This window comes from Boleophthalmus pectinirostris, unplaced genomic scaffold, assembly GCF_026225935.1.
Source record: "Boleophthalmus pectinirostris isolate CB_2022bp ecotype Guang Dong unplaced genomic scaffold, ASM2622593v1 HiC_scaffold_22, whole genome shotgun sequence".
Classification (NCBI taxonomy): Eukaryota; Metazoa; Chordata; class Actinopteri; order Gobiiformes; family Gobiidae; genus Boleophthalmus; species Boleophthalmus pectinirostris.
The window spans coordinates 17,943,098-17,961,054 of NW_026571190.1; the positions used below are offsets into that span (position 1 = coordinate 17,943,098).

Below are 17,957 nucleotides of genomic sequence, written 5' to 3' on the forward strand. Positions count from 1 at the left end.
CACACTGACTTCCATTATAAAGGTTGTTTTCAGATTTTAGATTCTAGAATATATTGGATATTGGTGTGGCGCTATATTCTTATATCAACCCATTTGAGTCAAAGAGTTGCTCACACTGCTCAATGTTAACCTGTAGAAACTGTAACTAAAAGGAAATGTATGCAGTCTGTGCTTCATTTTAAAAACAGTATAACAATCACAAGTGAAACTGGGTTGCCAATGCTTTAACCTGTGTATAGAGACATTTTCTCATGTAAAAGCTCAAAACCTCCAAGGATACACCTCCAATAGGGGCACTTTCATTCTCTGGCTTTTAACACAGCGACAGTTGTGTGATGATGGTGTGGTGTGGAAAAAGTGTGTTGTTACAACTTAACTTTAGTATGAGCATAATTTTTTAACATCTTCCATCTTTTCTAACATAAAAAAGAAATAACAAACATCACCTCATATTCCCACAAGAAGCAGGTGTGATTACCAACAAACACAAAAAACATGCCATCAGTCATGTTTCTGCAATTTAAAATCAAAATCTTATATAGAGTTGCTTTAATATTTCTGCAAAGGTTATGCCTAGAAGCAAACTTAAATGTGAGTCAGTGCATATACTTGTTGCTATGTCTAAGCCTAAACACTTTGCAGTGACCTGAATATGCTGATATGAAACAGACCATTCAGCAAATCTTCTGGTTTTGAAATCGTTTCTTCCTGTGTTCCTGTCAAGTGATTCATGTTGTGAAATATATACCCTATAATAACTGTTTCCTGTTCTGCTGTGTTTTATTCAACAGTTTGACTGGGAAGTATGTGTATGTGAATCATGACTTAAACAGAGTATTTTGAATGTTTCTTAAATTCTTAGACATTAATGGCTATTGATGATATGCTCATTGCTTGAAGTGAAAACTGGCTAAAATAAAATATTTGTTATAATTAGGAAAAGCAGCTTTAGGCTGCTCATATTTGCAGATAAAAAGCATTGAGATTAGATGCTATTCTTTTCAAATGTAATTATTTCAGAGTCCATTTTTATCATGTCCTAGAGCATTTGAAATGAGGTCTGAACTATTTTTATTTTAATGTTGATCTTGTAAAAAAGTGGTTCAATATGACAAAGACACATTCACAATCAGCACCAATCTGCAGCAGTCAAAATGTATAGGGTTCTTCTTAGACACAAACAAACAAAAAAAAAAAGGTTATTCTGGTGCATGTAAACACTCTCTGCCCTACATTCAGCCTATGGTGATTTGTACACACTGAGATGTGTAAGGGTATTGCTCTTTCAGTGGCACTACAAAGCACACAACACTGCAATTTTCAAAATGATAAAATGTAACTCCAATGAAAGATTTACCCTGCCTACATATGCATTTTTAACATCTATGAGTAAATCTTGAATAAGTTTACTTTAAAAGAAAAAAGGGGAACTAAAACGGAAGAGAAAAATGGGAAGCATCAGAAAATGCGCATGAAAGCATCAGTCCTCCTATTGGATTTAAGTGAGAGTCGAAGATGAGTGTGGAGTACCGTGACTCCTCTGTGGCCAACATGGACATGGATGACAGTAAAATCGCTTATAAGAGACTTCTAATGGATCCCAACAAACTGCCCTTCTCAGGTAAAACATTCCTCAGGCTATATCCATCTTATTAAATGTTTCTTAAACTGTGGTAAAGGAACCACTCCTGGTACACTTCTGGTATTGAGGAAAGCTCTTTTGTGGTTCCCTATATTTTAGACCTGGTTTAATCTTAAATTATTATTGTTTAATCCTGGTTTGGTTCCAGTTTCACCAAGTCATTATTCATTATTCTCATTCTCATTTCTTTTTTATATAGTGGCACTTTTAAAATGTGAGAATGTATTGCTGAAAAAATCAGCATTTAAAATAGCATCAAGAGGTTTCATCATTAGAGACATCAAAAAAATTTTCTTATCTTTTACTTTTTTCAGTTTACAGTTTAAAACAAAATCCTTTTCGTGTGGCCACTTTGTGTCTTGGGGTCCTGTGTGCTCTTCTGTTGATTGGACTTATCGTGGAATCAGTCAGCTGTAAGTATGATTATCAGGTTTTGTAGCCTACTAGTTTTACATACAGACTTTCAATAAAGAGTCTAAATGCTGGACTGGAAGGGGGGAAGCAGGGGAAAAAATCTGAAAGTAGGTGTTTTTTTCTTAAGAGAATTATGATACAAAATCAACTTGCGGCATGAATGATTATGATTGCTTAGCTAAGATCAAAGACGTATTTTGCAATGGTACATTTCAATGAATCATATTTTATATTATATCATATCTATGAATATTATATTTATCAATACATTATTTGCTTTCTTAAACATTGACAGGCAAAAGTTAGAAAGTAACCAATTTTTTGCTTTGTAAGAAACTGTGAAAGATTTTCAGTGATTAATTGAGACATCATTTTGACCTCTGAGAAATATGTTGTATTGTATTTTAAGATATAAATTAAGATGATATAGAAATAATAAGTTCAGTGTTCATATAAAGACAAGATAAGTATGCAAATCTATTCATTCTCTTTAAAAGTGGACTAATGTTACAACTTTTTCATTATTTATTCCCCTACAATTTTCTTTAGATCGCAAAACGCAACAGGAGAATTTAAACAAACTACAAAGTGTAAACACAGAGAAAAACAGCCTCCAGAACACTGTGGCAAGTCTTCAGAGAGAGAAGGGAAGTATGGAGGAGAGACAAAGGGACATGGAGAAAAGGGTGGAGTATTTGACAAAAAGAAAGGAGCAGCTGCAAAATATCTACAACTCATTGTCCCAAGACATGGTCAAACTGAGAGAGAGTGAAACAAAGTTAAAATCCAGCAATGCAGCATTGACAAAAGATCTACAACAGGTAAATGCTACAGTGGACAAGCTACAGAGTGACAACACAGCCCTTTCTACAGCTAAAGACCTTCTTCAGGTGGAGTTCAATCAGGCAGTCAAACTTAAAACCACACTTGACTCAAACTATAAGACTCTGTATAAAGAAAGAAACATCCTACAAAACACTGTCAACAACGTGACCAGAAGCAAAGACCAGCTGCAGTTGAGCTATAACCGTCTGATGGCGAACATTGAGACACTCGAGAAAAAGCTGCAAGCAATTACCATGGAAAAAGACAAAGCGCAAACCAGTCACATGAATGCAACCACAGCAAAAAGCATGCTGCAAGATATGTATGATAATCTGTTCAAGGCGACAGAGCAGCTGAACTCTACGTATAATGATTTGCTGAAGGAAAAGCAAGAGCTGGAGAAGAGTTGTGGGTCTGTCCAGACGGAGAAGAGCTTGCTATTGGAGCAGATCAAAAATGTGACGACGGAGAGAGATCAGCTGCAGTTGGAGGTGGTCAAACTCAACTCAACAATTGCAGGTGAATAAGCAATAGCGAGTGTGTTGCAGAATTTTTGGCATAAATATGGGCATCAGCAATAAATCAAGGAAAATCACAGTTCAGTCCAAAAGTGTTTAAAAATGGACTATCTATATAACTTTGAGGAGGGGCTACCTGAAATAAATGTTCCATTAGGGAACAAAACACAAGACGGACACCCACCAGAAAACTTACATAGTGCACCTTTAAGCACATCTGATTTTTAAAATGTTTTGGGTTCAGACATGACTTTAACTGCTATGAACACAATTTTGTGGACTATTGACCATTCATGAGATATCAGGCAATATTTTTAATGTTAATTACTGTAGCAACAATCATAATTTTATATCTCTTGAGCCATTTCAAACTCTGAGTGTAACAGCAAGGATAGCATTAGTTGCAATATTGAAAAAACAGCCATTTGGCTGATTAGACATATTAGTAGGTAGAAAACATCTAAATCAAGCCAATGATTTTGTCCTATTTTCAGCAAAGAAATGTCCAGCCGGCTGGCGGTCACACATGTTCAGCTGCTACTACACTTCAGAAACTAAGAAGAACTGGAAAAACAGCCGGGACTACTGTAAGAACAGGGGGGCAGACCTGGCCATTATAACCTCTCGGGAAGAAATGGTTTGTTCAATACCACAGACTCATTTTATTTGTAATGACTCAGATGCGTTGTCATGTTATGTTGTCTATAATGTTTAATGCATTCTAATACCAACGAATGCCTCTTCTTAAGAAATTCAACATTTACCAGCCTTAGGACAATTTTAAATTTAACTCCTGCATATTTATAAGGAAGATATATACAGTACATATACTACAGAGAAGTAACATTGTACCGTACCTGGGTCTTTAAAGGCATTCATTAATGGGCTGTACTCAAGTGATAAGGAGGTGTGGATCGGACTGTCTGATGATGGCATAGAAGGACACTGGACATGGGTTGATGGGACGACCCTGAACCCGAATGCTACGTAAGTAAACTAGAGCAAAACTTTGGTTTTCTTGATATTATTTTTTACTTGTTGGGCCAGATTTTACAATACAAAGTATCCTGGAACCCATTCACAGATAGACTGTATATGAAATCAAATTTCCTGTTCTGCTTTATTCCCTGACTCTATGATTAAGAATCACTGATATCATTGATTGGTTCATATATGTCAATAAAATCTTTCATGGAAATCATGTTAGTAACATTACAAGTACTTTTGAGATTAAACCTAATTGGAATTATGCTATTATAATAAACAACAACAATTCTCCAACATAGACCACATACATGTTCTAAAAAATATCAACACTGAGGTGCAGATTTGTGACATCATAATAAGATCATAAGCATCGACTAATACTAACCAGATAGTAATTATACTATATACTATAACTGAAAACAAATAAATTGGACAAAATTTGACCTTTCCTGAATAATTTTAGAATGGTCTTCACCTTGATCTATTTCAGAACTAGTTTAAGAACACTTTTTTGTGTGTGTGAAAGTACTCTTTTTTAAATCATGATTGTGGTATTGAAACTGGTATCGAGCCTTTCCTTTGTATTGAAATCGAGTTTGAAATGTCAGTATCCAACAGTACAGGATGCCTTACCTGTATTTTGCTTGACTTTCATGTTGCAGGTTCTGGGGAAATGGGCAGCCCAACAGCTATGATGGTCGGAACCAGGACTGTGTGGAGTTCTGGCATCGAGCCACGGGAAACGGAGAATGGAACGATGAGAGCTGCAAGATTGAGCAGTACTGGATATGTGAGATTTAGGACAGATACAAGAGAATGAATTAACAAGAATATTAGACATGAGATAACCTGTTAAAATGGGTTTGTGTTTGCCAATGTATATCAAAGTTTTAAGAATATTTTCAAGAACAAATCAATTATCTGTGTAAACTAAAATGCTTTTTATGATTATGTTTGCATTGTTATATTGAAAATAAATAATAACATACACTTTTTATGTGTCATTAATTTATTTATTGCCTTACAGCAAGAAGGTTCTGGGTTCGATCCCCGGGTAGCCCGGGCCTTTCTGTGTGGAGTTTGCATGTTTCTCCCCATGTCTGGATGGGTTTCCTCTGGGCACTCTGGTTTCCCCCATCAACCCAAAACATGCTACAGGTCTCCAAGAACAGTTGATAGTCAAGGTCAATTAAAATACAGTCAATTCAATCACTGTGTGTCCTTAGGCAAGACACTTCACCCACATTGCCTAGTGTGAAAGTGGTGTGTGTGTGAGTGATGGTGGTGGTCGGAGGGACCGATGGCGCTGAGTGGCATGGCAACCGTACTTCTGTCAGTCTGCCCCAGGGCAGCTGTGGCTACAATAGGAGCTTACCATCACCAGGTATAGAGTGAACGAATGCTGAATGAATAATGCTGAATAAAGCTCTGTAAAGTGTCTCTGGGCACAAAAGATGTCTGTGAAAAAGCGCTATGTAAATACTTACTTACTATTACATTACAGCCTTGTTAAAATATAAATGATTAAGATGCCTACTATATCAGGTGAAGGCAACTTCTTTTCTCCATGGCGATGTTGCTGGTCACCTATCATGTTCCAGACAACATTACAACCTACATCAGGAAATAGCCTAATATGAGCCCTTTAAAGTAATCTAATCTGGAGTCGAATACATGCATCCCGAATTTCAGACTTCCAGTCATCGCGCAATGCATACTGGGAAGGATCCTCCAAAAAAGTGAGCGTCAAACGATTGAACCATATTGCTTTTGTTTCTGATTCTGATATTGTCATATTTTAGTTATGGGATTCGGACATCGTAAATGTGTGGTTGTTGGATGTCCCAACAACGGAAAACGGCTCGAGAAATGGGCTTCGGAAGTTTGCAAACTCCCTAATTGCAAAAGGGAATCAGATCTGTGTGACTGCAAACCTCCGTTCAAACTGTTTCCTTTCCAATGGAATTGAAAAAGGCGAAGGTGATGGGCAGTACTGATACACAGGAAAGTATGAAAAAGGAAACCTCTGCCTGCCTAAGAAATCATCCCGAGTTTGCAGCGAACATTTTGTATGTGGAGCGCCATCAAAGCAAAATCCCGATTCCTCGCTCAGCCTTGGTTACAAATTTAAAAAGTCAACGCCAAAGCGAAAGGCACCAGCTGTTCGCCACGAAACACCTTCCACTGCAAAGCGACCAAGGCGTGATGTTGCTGTAAAGTCACAAGAACAAGAAAGTGTGAGCTCGGCCTGCTTGTCTTCTGTACCTCTCGCTTATCAAACGGTATTTTGCTACGATGCTGCTCCACATACAAAATGCAAACTCAGGATGATTTCTTAGGCAGCCAAAGGTTACCATTTTCGTCTTTCTTGTGTATCAATAATGCCCATCACCGTCGCTTATCGCTATTTTTCAATTCCGTTGGGAATTGAAATAGTTTGAAAATAGAATTGCAGTCACACAGATCTGATTCCCTTCCAAAGCCTGTTTTCTGCTGTTAGGATCCAACAACCACACAATTACGATGTCCGAATCCCATAACTAAAATATCGCAATATCAGAACCAGAAACAAAAGCAATATGATTCAAAACACTTGAAAAGATCTACTTTGACAATAATCCCACTGGGAAATCAAACATGACGGTTTGATGCTCACTTTTTAGGAGGACCCTTCCCAGTATGTACTGCGCGATAACCAGAAGTCCGAAATTCAGGATGCATGTATTAAAACTGATCTAGAAACATCCTAAGAGAGAACAGACAGCCCACTGTATTATTATCACTACAAAATGGCCATATTACAAGTAGACTGGCTAGAGTCACAGTAGCATTAAACGCGAGGTAGTAGTACTGGTAAATGAGTACAATATAAAATGATTCCAGTATAAGCAACTAAGCTAAACAACAAAATATGCACTTCTCTCAATATATTTTTTCTTGATTTGTCTTTTACTGTTATTGTAAGTTTAGTATATTGTATGATTGGCTACCACAACTAATAGGCCCCTTTGATAAAGCTTTCATAGGAAGTTGTACAAAGCAGAGGCATCAAAACATTGCTTAGAGCTTCATGCCAGAGAAACAGGCCCAACAAGTGCGAGTCAACTGATATTTCTTCTACCAGCACTGTGTAATATCATGATGTTTTGCCAGTGAAGGTGCTTCCCACACAAACTGCTCTGATGATGACCCCCTCGTGTGCAAGTGGGCGCGACAGTGGACGTTCCAGTACAAAAATCACGTGGAGAAGAAAGCATGGACCACAAAAGGAGGTATATCCTGCTACTACAGCCATGACTTCATCACTGTGTGGGTATTCCCTCGTACAAGTCCAACAGGCAACATCCTAAGTTACATAATTAATGCTTAGAAGAACAGAGTCTTAGTCTGTAAAAGATTTTCCAACACTGACTATGCATTTGTCATAGATATTCATGAAGGCCGATATGCATAAAAGCTGGCCTTAAAAGTTCTTAAACAACAGCACCGACACATGTGGATAAAATGTGTTGCATAGTTTTTGACTTTTGCTCTGCTCAAATGCAAAAGAGAAAAAGTCACTAAAACTAAAGCAGCTGAGGGGTTTTGTAACGGTCCACGTTGTGCGTCGAATATAACTTGCCTGTAATGATGCTCTGAATCTTCTCGCCAAGAGGGACGTAAGCGTTTCTTCATGATTACATCAGGTTAGACGTAAAATAGACCATGCACCATGCATGGAAATTTTAGAAATCAGGCCCCATTTACGTGTGGCACAAGCGCCCTCTCATGGTAAGATTCAATAATGAAGGCAGGGCCTGTAGCAAGGATGTCTTGTATCAAACACGTTAGGTAGACTCATAAACATAGAATATTTTTTATCATTTGCATCGAGAGGCTCCGCAGTTTTGAAACATTAAAAAAAACAAAACAAAACAAACAACAACAACAACAACAAAAACAACAACAACAACAAAAAAACAGAAAAAGCACATTCTTCTTTCAACAGTGCATTAACTCGTAAACTGTAGAGAAAGAGAAAAACACTAAATTGACCAATATTGTTTTATTATTTACAGTGCAAATTGCTTTCATTGTTGAATACATGCTGTACAAAATTACATAAAGCGTTTTTATCTTATTGCAATGAATTCAATGGCTACTAACAGCTTTTTCAGTTTTTACTAACTTAACTTTCAGTGACACTCAGAATACTTATATATTGTCACGGCTCATATTTTAAACAGTACCGGGATTTTTTTTATTTATTTTTTTTACATGTATCTCTACAATCATTCAACATGCACATACATGGATCAAGCGGGCTTTTACTGTTAAACCAAATCCAAACACACCGGGGTAGCCCTTGATGGATTTCACTATATGCATGTAATGAATTGTATTTGATTTAAATTATATTGCACTAAATGCCCACATCCTGAGAACATGGTCTCTCTCCAGGTATAATCTCTTAACATAAAAATAACATTTAAGATACAGAAGTGACTTAGTTATCCACACAGACTTTAGTCCACAAAGTGCTCGACATCCGCACATGCTATAAGAACAACCCTATAATGTAATGAAACTGACATTGCAGTTTGTAGCTGGATGCTAGGTATTCCTCAGTGAAACTTCCAGCGTCATATCTGTAAACATTCTTCATAGTAGCATGTTATAAATAAATAAATAAATAAATAAATGATAAATAAATAAAAGGGATAGTTTGACAAAACACAATAGATAATTTATACAAGAGACTGTCAATCAGTGCAGCTCCAGTGGAATTGGGAGAGGACTCAACGAGACATCATTCGCACAAACTCTGTAAAAATATATATCTGACATTAGTTTATTTATCTTGGGACAAAAATATCATAGTCTGAATTTGAAGGCACCAAGTCCTCCTGCATTCAAGAAAATGTAAATCGGACAGCCAGCAGTAGTAGACTACTTTTCTGACAACTTCTATGCAAACTCTGTGACTGTTCTGTTGGGGATGTATGTACCATCTACTTGTCTCCAGGAATAAGTAATAAGTTAAACGTCCTACATTATTCAAAATTAACTCTTGGTTACTTTATTTAAAAAATACCTGGAGTTGTGCTTTTTTTGTTCATGCATGTTTGAGTAACCCTTTATTATTAATCTGTCTACTAGTACATAACCAAAGCTCAAAATGCAGTGCCTTGTGATGTCATGAAGCAGTAGTTTTTAAGTTAATAGCTACCTTCTACCTTTAGTTTAGCAGAAATTGGCAATCACAGGTCTGAAATAATCCAAATGATTCTAGTGAAGGTTTTCTGTTTAAGAGAAGAACTATGTGTGTCTTAAACATGTGTGACTGAAGCAAAACACAACTCCATGTACGTTTGTGATCAGGAAACAACATAAAAAACAGAAAATGGCACAATATGGACTCTTTAATGCCATAATGCAAAACAGGAACATAGTGCATAATAATAAACTATTTCAACTTGACTGAACAATCCTTTCTATTCTGGAAAGCACTGTAAGTTCACATATTATGTAAAACAATTAAACATGGCTTGTCCTCTATATATAGTGACTTGTGAGCGATTTTGCATTTTATCAGTGACCTCTTTATTTTTCTCCTCACCTTCGAAGTCAACCTGCCCGTCCCCGTTGAGGTCCACGTCTCTCAGAATCTCGTCGATCTCGCGGTGATGCAGCTGCTCGCCCATCAGCTTTTTCATGGCCTCCCTCAGCTCCGCCAGGCTGATCTGACCATCACCATCTGAGTCAAACTGAGCAACACCATTTCAATAAACAACAATACGAATCAAATGTAGCTGTAATTATGAGTTCTAGTGCAACAATGTCATACTCCCTGATGAGGGAAGGAGCCAAGTTTACCTACTTATAGATAAGTTGACACTGATTTCTAATAGCGACTAGACCTTAGAAGTCATTATATTACAAAACAATAAACTGCCCCATCAGATTTAAATAATATTGGCCTATGGAAAATTGTCATAATTTGAAACCCAGCAATACTATAAAGTCCAAAGTATCGATTGCCAGATATTGATCAGTACTAAATCTAGATATTAATTTATATAGATTTATCATTTTAGTCTTGCTGTAAATCAAAACTAGTGTGAATATTTTCTTTTCTAGTATTGAAATCAAGTTAGAATTTTTTGTACTGTGACAACACCACATTGTATAAACTGTGATACCTCTTTGAAGGCGTCCCGGAGCTCCTTCACTCCGATCATGTCTGCTGTCTCGGCCAACATTTTAGGACCCATCAGCTCCACAAAATCTTCAAAGTCCACTCTGCCTCCACCTACAGGACAAGAGCAGATTGTCTTCAAATTACCCTTAACTTTCAAATGGACCTAGTATGAGATATATATATATATATATATATATATAGAGAGAGAGAGAGTATATATAGAAAAAAAAATAAAAATAAAATAAAAATATATATAATATAATTTTTTTTTAAATTAACTTTAATCAAAATAAACATTCCCAGTCAACATAATCACATGAGTAGAGTTCTCTCTCAGGACCCAGGATTGACCCCCTAGCGAAATCTTTACTTGCAGATGAATTTGCAAAAAAAACCAAAACAGTTTGATAACACTTACAATAAACAAATATTTTATTAAGAATGACTCAGGGTTACTAATTACAAGGGGTTGGGATATTAATTACAAGTACATCTGGAATCATTCTAAAATTTCACATTCATTGTGAAATTAGCCTTTTCTAATGTTTTATTAAAGCTAATTAAAGTGCAGTTATTATAAAGAACTTACCAGTGTTGTATTTCTACTTAGTTTTCTAACAAAGCTATATTCAGAAAATCACTGTTAGCAAAATACAAATCAGTTACACAGATGGTAACAAATACTTATTTGGGGCAACAGAGGCTAACCCAGCTGAATTAGGAGGATGACTTTGGCCTGGACAAATGCCACTTAATCACTGAGGACAATTTAGCAGCCCCACATGACCAAGTAACTGCAGGAAGTAGGGGCAGAGATAACCCACATGCATGCTGACCTAAAAGCAGTAGTGGAAGAAGTATTACATTTTGTTGCTTAAGTAAAGTAAGAAAACAGATTTGTGCAAAATTTTGATCAAAAGATAAAATGAATTTGTTTTTTCCTATAGTTCTTTTTATTTGTATATTTTTGTTTGCTCAAACTATGAACTTGATCAAAATAAACCCTGTAGGATTTTCAGCAGGTGTCACTCAAACTATCATAAAATCTATTTTATTTTCAGTCAAGTAAAAAATTTGGTGAAGTTGAAAGTATAGATACATTCTCACAAATGTAGTTAAGTAAAAGTAAAAAGTTAAGTACAGATACCTTAATTTGTACAGTACTTTACTACTTGTACTTTGTTACGTTCCACCACTGCCTAAAAGAGCAAAATCCAACCCATTAGGTTGACATCTGCAGTTGTTTTTTGCATTGACAATATTGTTTTGCAAAAAAGTATAGTCACATAAACTATATGAAATAGAAACAACACACCTCAGCTAAATGAATTTAGAGCACATTCAAAATCTCTGTTTACACTGTGTAATTTTCTACCTACTTGCCTCCATGGAGATGTTATTGTATTGCCTAGAAAGTTCCACAGACATTAAACTTATCTTCATGGAGACATGCATACAAATGAATGTTGTCAATGCATTTTTGAGCAATAAAAACACCTGTAATTGAATAACTGGAAGATATCTGTTTAACTTCCAAGCAAAGCAGGAACATCTCCAAGGACACAAGCTGGTCGTCACAAGATGTGTTATGCAGTGCTCCACTGAAGATGTAGTTTTATGAGTTTAGTGTATTTGGACTATGGGTTGTGCCACATCTGGATGTAGCTCATTAGGGAAGGGAGCATCTGTTGTTTAATCACATAAAACAATTACCTAATTATGTAATTAAAAGTCAAATTAGATTATCAAATTGATTAAAGCATTTCATAATTGTTTGGTAAATCCAGCAGGTTTTTAATGAAGTGAAGTGACACACAAGTAAGAGATTCAATATTACTGTTAATTCTCACCATGGGGCATTGATGTGGTTTAAAATATAAAGACCTTTCTATTCAGCATCAGGCTTGTTCTCTATGACGCAGTTCGAACAAAGATAAAAAAAGAGTTGCGTCTGCTGAGGACGACAGACAAGTGCCTTATCTGAGCAAACTTGTTTTCAGGCTCTGAGTGATAAGTACTGGACAGGGAAGATGACTAATTTTGAAAATGTGGAAGGAACTGAATAGTCTTACACAAAAAATGAGGAAGGACGAACCATGCTGCATGCGTGAGAAGATACTAGGGAGGAGGAACATTTAAAGAAGGAAGTGGCAATTGACCAGTGGGACAGTTTTTGTTCATACATGTCTGCAGCTGCTTTATTCATCTAAATGTATTGTTTCTATGTTCATTTTGTTATTTTTTGTTTTGTATTTTTGTTTTATATGAAAAATCGCAATACATATTTCTATATAATATGAAAACACACAGACTTAAAATGCATACACCAAAGCAAAAAAACAACAACAAAGCACCCAGACAGATTAGCAATTGTTATCCATCTATGTTTTTGTAATCCATTTGGCTCAGCTGATAACAAATGACAGTATTCTCCACTCAGTGTCTTTATGCAACTGTATATTTCATACAGAATCATCTATATATGTCCTGTTGTGTGTATGATACTAACAGATCTGCTGGCTCAGTTCGATCAGCTCCATCTCTGTGGGCATGTACCCCATGGTCCTCATGCACTCGCCCAGGTCCTTACAGCTGATGAAGCCATCTTTGTCTTTGTCGAACTCTCTGAATGCCTCACGCAGCTCTGCAGACAAAATACACACTCTGTATTCAGCTGTCACAGATTTTCTATGCACAGGACAGCTCACTTTGTTGCTTGGCCACACATTAAAACAACACTTTCGTTTATTAACTACATATTATTTGATAACTAATAGTAAAACGTAAAATAATTACATCTCTTTTACTATTTATCAAGTGCTTATTACTGCTTTTGTTTATGGCCATAATTTGCAAATTTTCAGTCATTAACTGTTTTCTTCCCATTAATACTTTTAGGGAGTGCTTATAAGCAAGAGGTGCTTCTGTTGAGCAATTATACTCTTAATAAGCAGTACTAAGTGTTTTATTAACTTAATAAAATCACTTTCTGACAAAGGCAATATACCATTTAAAGGTGCATAGTATAACTTTTGCTGGTGAAGGGTCCGTCAAATATTTTTCTCCATGGACATATTTTTGCTTTGTCTGTAATGTTTCACAGTGTGGTTTGGTTTTATCATCATGGAGAACAGACCAAGTTATGGGTCAAGTCTGTGGAGAGGCAACTCCGTTTACAGTAAGAAAGCCTCCTTTATTTTTGAGCTATAAAACCACCTGTAATTAATAAATGTAAGATAGAGCTGTTTAATGTCATACTGCGGAACATTCCCAGCAGGTCAATGACATATCCATAGAAACAAGCAGATGATGGACCCCCAGCCAAAAAGTTACATAGTGGACCTTTAAAGTGAACTGATCAAAGTCTTTGTTCTAACTGTTAAATAAAACTGCTCCAGGTTTGAAGTCACTTAAGTCACTTCAGGCATATTTTACCCACCCTGATATTTAGGGGGAAATATTCACAAAAAATTACTTCAAGGTACCTTCCATTTCTTCAGGCCGTAGATCCCGATCCTACAGAAATCCACATGAAAGACACAAAGAGAATAAATGTTAGTAACAGTAACATTGTACAGAACAGACATAGGTAATATATTGAATTATTGGTCATATTTGAAAAAATATACACAATTTAAAAATGCTTGAAAATAAGTAGATTAAGAATGAAAATGTATCAAAATTTATGTCATAATCATTCAAGTGAGCATGACATGATCTTCACATTTGTAGGTAATTTTACAGTCCACATTTGTCTTATACTTAAAACCTCAACCAATACATTTAAAGATAGTTTTTAGAACATTTATTTTGAATTGGCCAAATCTGAAAACTCTGAAAAAATAAGCTTTTTGGCGCAACTACAGAATTATAAATTTGAAGACTATGTTATTGATTGTACATTTAAAACATTTGCCTTTCATTGTTTGAACATAATGTCACTTACCAAACATCTGAATAATAAACTTCTGCATGAATTTACTTTTTTTTTTTTTTTTTACTATTTGCATAAATTGTATTATGTCTAATGTTTATACTGTATACAACACAGCAGATGAGAATGGTCACAGGGGAACACTAAAAACAATATTTAACTATAACTGTACAGTCTGAGTTTATTATATTAAAGGCAACAAGCTGTGGCAGTTTCACAGGGACAAAATGTTGATCAGAAAAAAGTATTACAGACAGTGATGCAGACTGAAATCATCTTAAAGTCTTTTCGTTCCCAGTGTATTTTGTGCCACGTTTATCCAGGGGAGATTCTGATGCGTATTACACAACTGGTTGATCTGGACAAACCTATAATAACATTTGATCTGTCCCATAATATCATCCTATCTCATGTTTTCAACAGACTTTGCAGACTGCTGTGCATATGCTCTGCAGTTCAAAACACATGTATTTAGGCAGAATATCACAAATCCAAGCATTATACAATAGAGATTTAATCTGCAGAGGAAACTCTATGAAAATGAATGAAAACTTACCCAGCAGTAAAGGTCAGTAACATCTAGCCTATTGATACTATGCAGTGACATCATGCTGGAGGTGTTCTACATGTGTCTCTATATTGGCGGAATTTTCAACAGCTACCATGGTGACACAACAGACACATTAGCACAACTGATTTTCAAGCGTTCATGGTCACGAGTTTTGATTTTCAACCAAAAAGATGATAGTAACTGAAAAACTGATGGGTGATGCTAGCTTGTCATTGTAATGTTATTTGAGAATTCTGATCAGATTGTTTTAAAAAAGAACTCATTAAGTCTAATTTGAGTAACAGAGATTCTAACAGAGCAATGCTTCCAGCTAACTTCACACCCTTAGAAAATGTTGATGACACCAGCTTTTAAAGTATCAATTGTAGTTCAAATTAAATGAATGTGTGTGTGTTGTGCATTGCTATAGCATCTTGAACATGAATTATACCAGGATGGATTAAGGCACACAGGGAGACAACAGAGATTACAGCTCTAAATTGTATTACAAATCACAGAGGCTTAACAGTTTTTCCATTTTTCCCCTGACTATAGGGTTTCCCGGTGACACATGAGAAATAAATACCATAACATGAAATTCGTATGTATACATTAGGGATTTTGTGTTTGTTATTTAAAGCTGCACTATGTAACCTTTCTGGAGATGGGAATGCCAACCTAACCTGATTAATCAGCCGGTTTCACTTTGTGGAAACCGTCTGAGGATTAGTTCACTCGACGGTAGGCAGATAAGTTTTTTTATTTAACCAATCACTTCTTTTTGGTCATAACATATGCAATGCACCAAATCTCGTAGGAAGAAGGGCAAAAAACGTCTTTCCCTTGATAAAATTAATCAAGTATTCTCTTTGTTCCGGCTTGCCAGCACAGAATGTATGGCTTCGTCTACATCCATCTCGATCACTTTGTTTACTGTTTACCAGACAGGCGCTTGAGTTTGACGTCATGGTTTCACAGCTCTTGAAGGCCTGATTGGCCAGCGTACGGTCTACAACTTCTGAGGTTCTTGCAAATCGTCAAAGTGTATTCCAATTCCTGACCTAGTCGCTGGAGAGAAATGAAATTGAGTGGAGGCACTAGATGGCGCCAGCCTTACTAATGCCAACTGAGATGCTTTGGACCATCCTTTCTTACGGTGAGCAGCGTCACTTCTCTGATCTTTATTTTGACCTGGTGGCATCTGCTTGTCTCCTCAGAAACAGATGTCTAATGCCACACTGTGAAGCTTTTCAAGCAAAGAAATGGCATCTGCATGAATATTCCACAATATTTTTAAATACTGGAATAATCATAATAATATTCAATTCTGGAAGGTACACCATGACAAAACAGTATTTAATTTAATGTGTATGTTTGGGGTAGACTAAGATGCAGAGAATTCCACCAAGTGTGAATAGATAAGGAACCAAAATGTTAAAACTGTATTTCAGATAGAATGTATAGTGGCTAAAAAAAAAATTTAATTAAAAAATGGTGGGATACGGTATTAAAAGCAGACTTGGTCATTATTATCATCTGAAATAAACTGACATTTCTTCAGTGTAAAATAGTCTACTGCTAACTTGTTTATGGAACTATTTAATTCAACCAACAAATCAAATGTGTCTAGTTTAAAGTATAAACTTGAATACTATATGATATGGACACTTGCATATCCCAAGCCACCCTGTGTTACAAAGTCAACCCAAGGACTTCAGTCCAACATCTGTGACCATTGTCTGTGAGTGCAGAGTGCTCATAATGGGTCTTTTCAATTAGCAGCTGTAGTTCACAGATGAGCTCACCCATCTGCTGCTGCCCTCACACACACAGGCTGGATTTATGAGCAAGACCCCAATCACAAGCCTTATCCATCCATATGCAATTAGCTCAAAGTCCATGTTAACTGTACAATGTTCAGGTACAAATGAAGCAGGTGCCAACCATCATCCCTCACATACATTCATAATACATTCCTTATTAAACGTAAAATTAAAAAAAGGGGAGAGTACACCAAATAAGAGTCATTTTGGGGTACTTTAAAAGTATAGTATGTCATTTTCTGGTGTTGGCACATGACCTGTATGAATCCATGGAAACAGCAAGTTTAAACCATATTTTTGTACATTTTCCATAGAGATGGATTTAGCCTTACTGTGGCAGATTTTAGCTAAAGGAACAAAATTTTTATGGAAATCAAAAACATGCTTTTATTTGAGTCACTTTTATGGCTAAAACATTGACTTTAAGTAAACTGGTAAACGGAAAAAAAATAGGTAGGCCTATGTGTATATGTGTGTGTTGATGGGAATAACTCTAACAACAACAACAAAAAAAAAGACATATCACAACTTAATAACAGAATAGAGTCCACTGACTTCCTGTTCAAAATTGATATGCTCAGCGTCTTCATAGTGGCACTTCACTTGCTTATTGTTGAACCATGTCATATCTGATCCAGTTTCTAGAGGTTTTGCCATAATCAAATTAAATAAGTGGGCAGTGGGCAGGAATAGGAGGTAGACGGAAATTGGGGGAACTCATGAATTCTTTGACACACACCTCGGAGTAAACTAATAATAAAGAACACCCACATATAACTATAATTAAAGCTTATAAAGTCAGTTTCATGTCCCGTTTAAGTGAATTTAATGTTTAAAATGTTTTGAATATTTAGTTTAATCTGTTCTGCAACACACATAATAAATGAGATGCCTTTGATTTGTAACTAAGAGCTCAGTGACTCTGCAGGCTTAAGGGCTGGCAATGACTGTGCATATTATTGATGACTTAACCCTACCCCTATTTTACAATTCCCACACTAATAGCCCTACATGTAATATGTAAGATGATGAAATACATACAAGCTGACTCTGAGTGAGCCCTTGTCTGAGGAAGATACAGGC

At 36.1% G+C, this 17,957-nt stretch overlaps 2 protein-coding genes across 2 annotated transcripts in view; one reads left to right on the forward strand and one right to left on the reverse strand.

The window, feature by feature from the left end:
- Positions 1–1,462: 1,462 nt before the first annotated feature.
- LOC110175151 (C-type lectin domain family 4 member M-like) lies at positions 1,463–5,376 on the forward strand. Its single transcript, XM_020941268.2, has 6 exons — positions 1,463–1,621; positions 1,957–2,055; positions 2,606–3,400; positions 3,894–4,036; positions 4,271–4,386; positions 5,049–5,376. The coding sequence occupies exons 1-6, from the start codon at positions 1,516–1,518 to the stop codon at positions 5,185–5,187; spliced, it is 1,398 nt and encodes a 465-aa protein (XP_020796927.2). The 5' UTR covers positions 1,463–1,515; the 3' UTR covers positions 5,188–5,376.
- Positions 5,377–9,164: 3,788 nt separating this feature from the next.
- Positions 9,165–17,957, reverse strand: part of cabp2a (calcium binding protein 2a) — a 9,961-nt gene continuing 1,168 nt past the window's right edge. Inside the window, exons 2-6 of the mRNA XM_020941269.1 lie at positions 14,053–14,083; positions 13,077–13,211; positions 10,569–10,678; positions 9,986–10,133; positions 9,165–9,190 (exon numbers count right to left, since the gene is read on the reverse strand). Of these exons, the coding sequence (XP_020796928.1) occupies positions 9,165–9,190; positions 9,986–10,133; positions 10,569–10,678; positions 13,077–13,211; positions 14,053–14,083 (450 nt within the window). The remainder of the gene's footprint in view (positions 9,191–9,985; positions 10,134–10,568; positions 10,679–13,076; positions 13,212–14,052; positions 14,084–17,957) is intronic.

Coding starts and splice junctions, on each gene's coding strand:
- LOC110175151 (XM_020941268.2), top strand. CDS start 1,516: ATGAGTGTGGAGTACCGTGACTCCTCTGTGGCCAACATGGACATGGAT. Junction 1,622..1,956: donor CAACAAACTGCCCTTCTCAG/GTAAAACATTCC, acceptor TACTTTTTTCAG/TTTACAGTTTAAAACAAAAT. Junction 2,056..2,605: donor TATCGTGGAATCAGTCAGCT/GTAAGTATGATT, acceptor AATTTTCTTTAG/ATCGCAAAACGCAACAGGAG.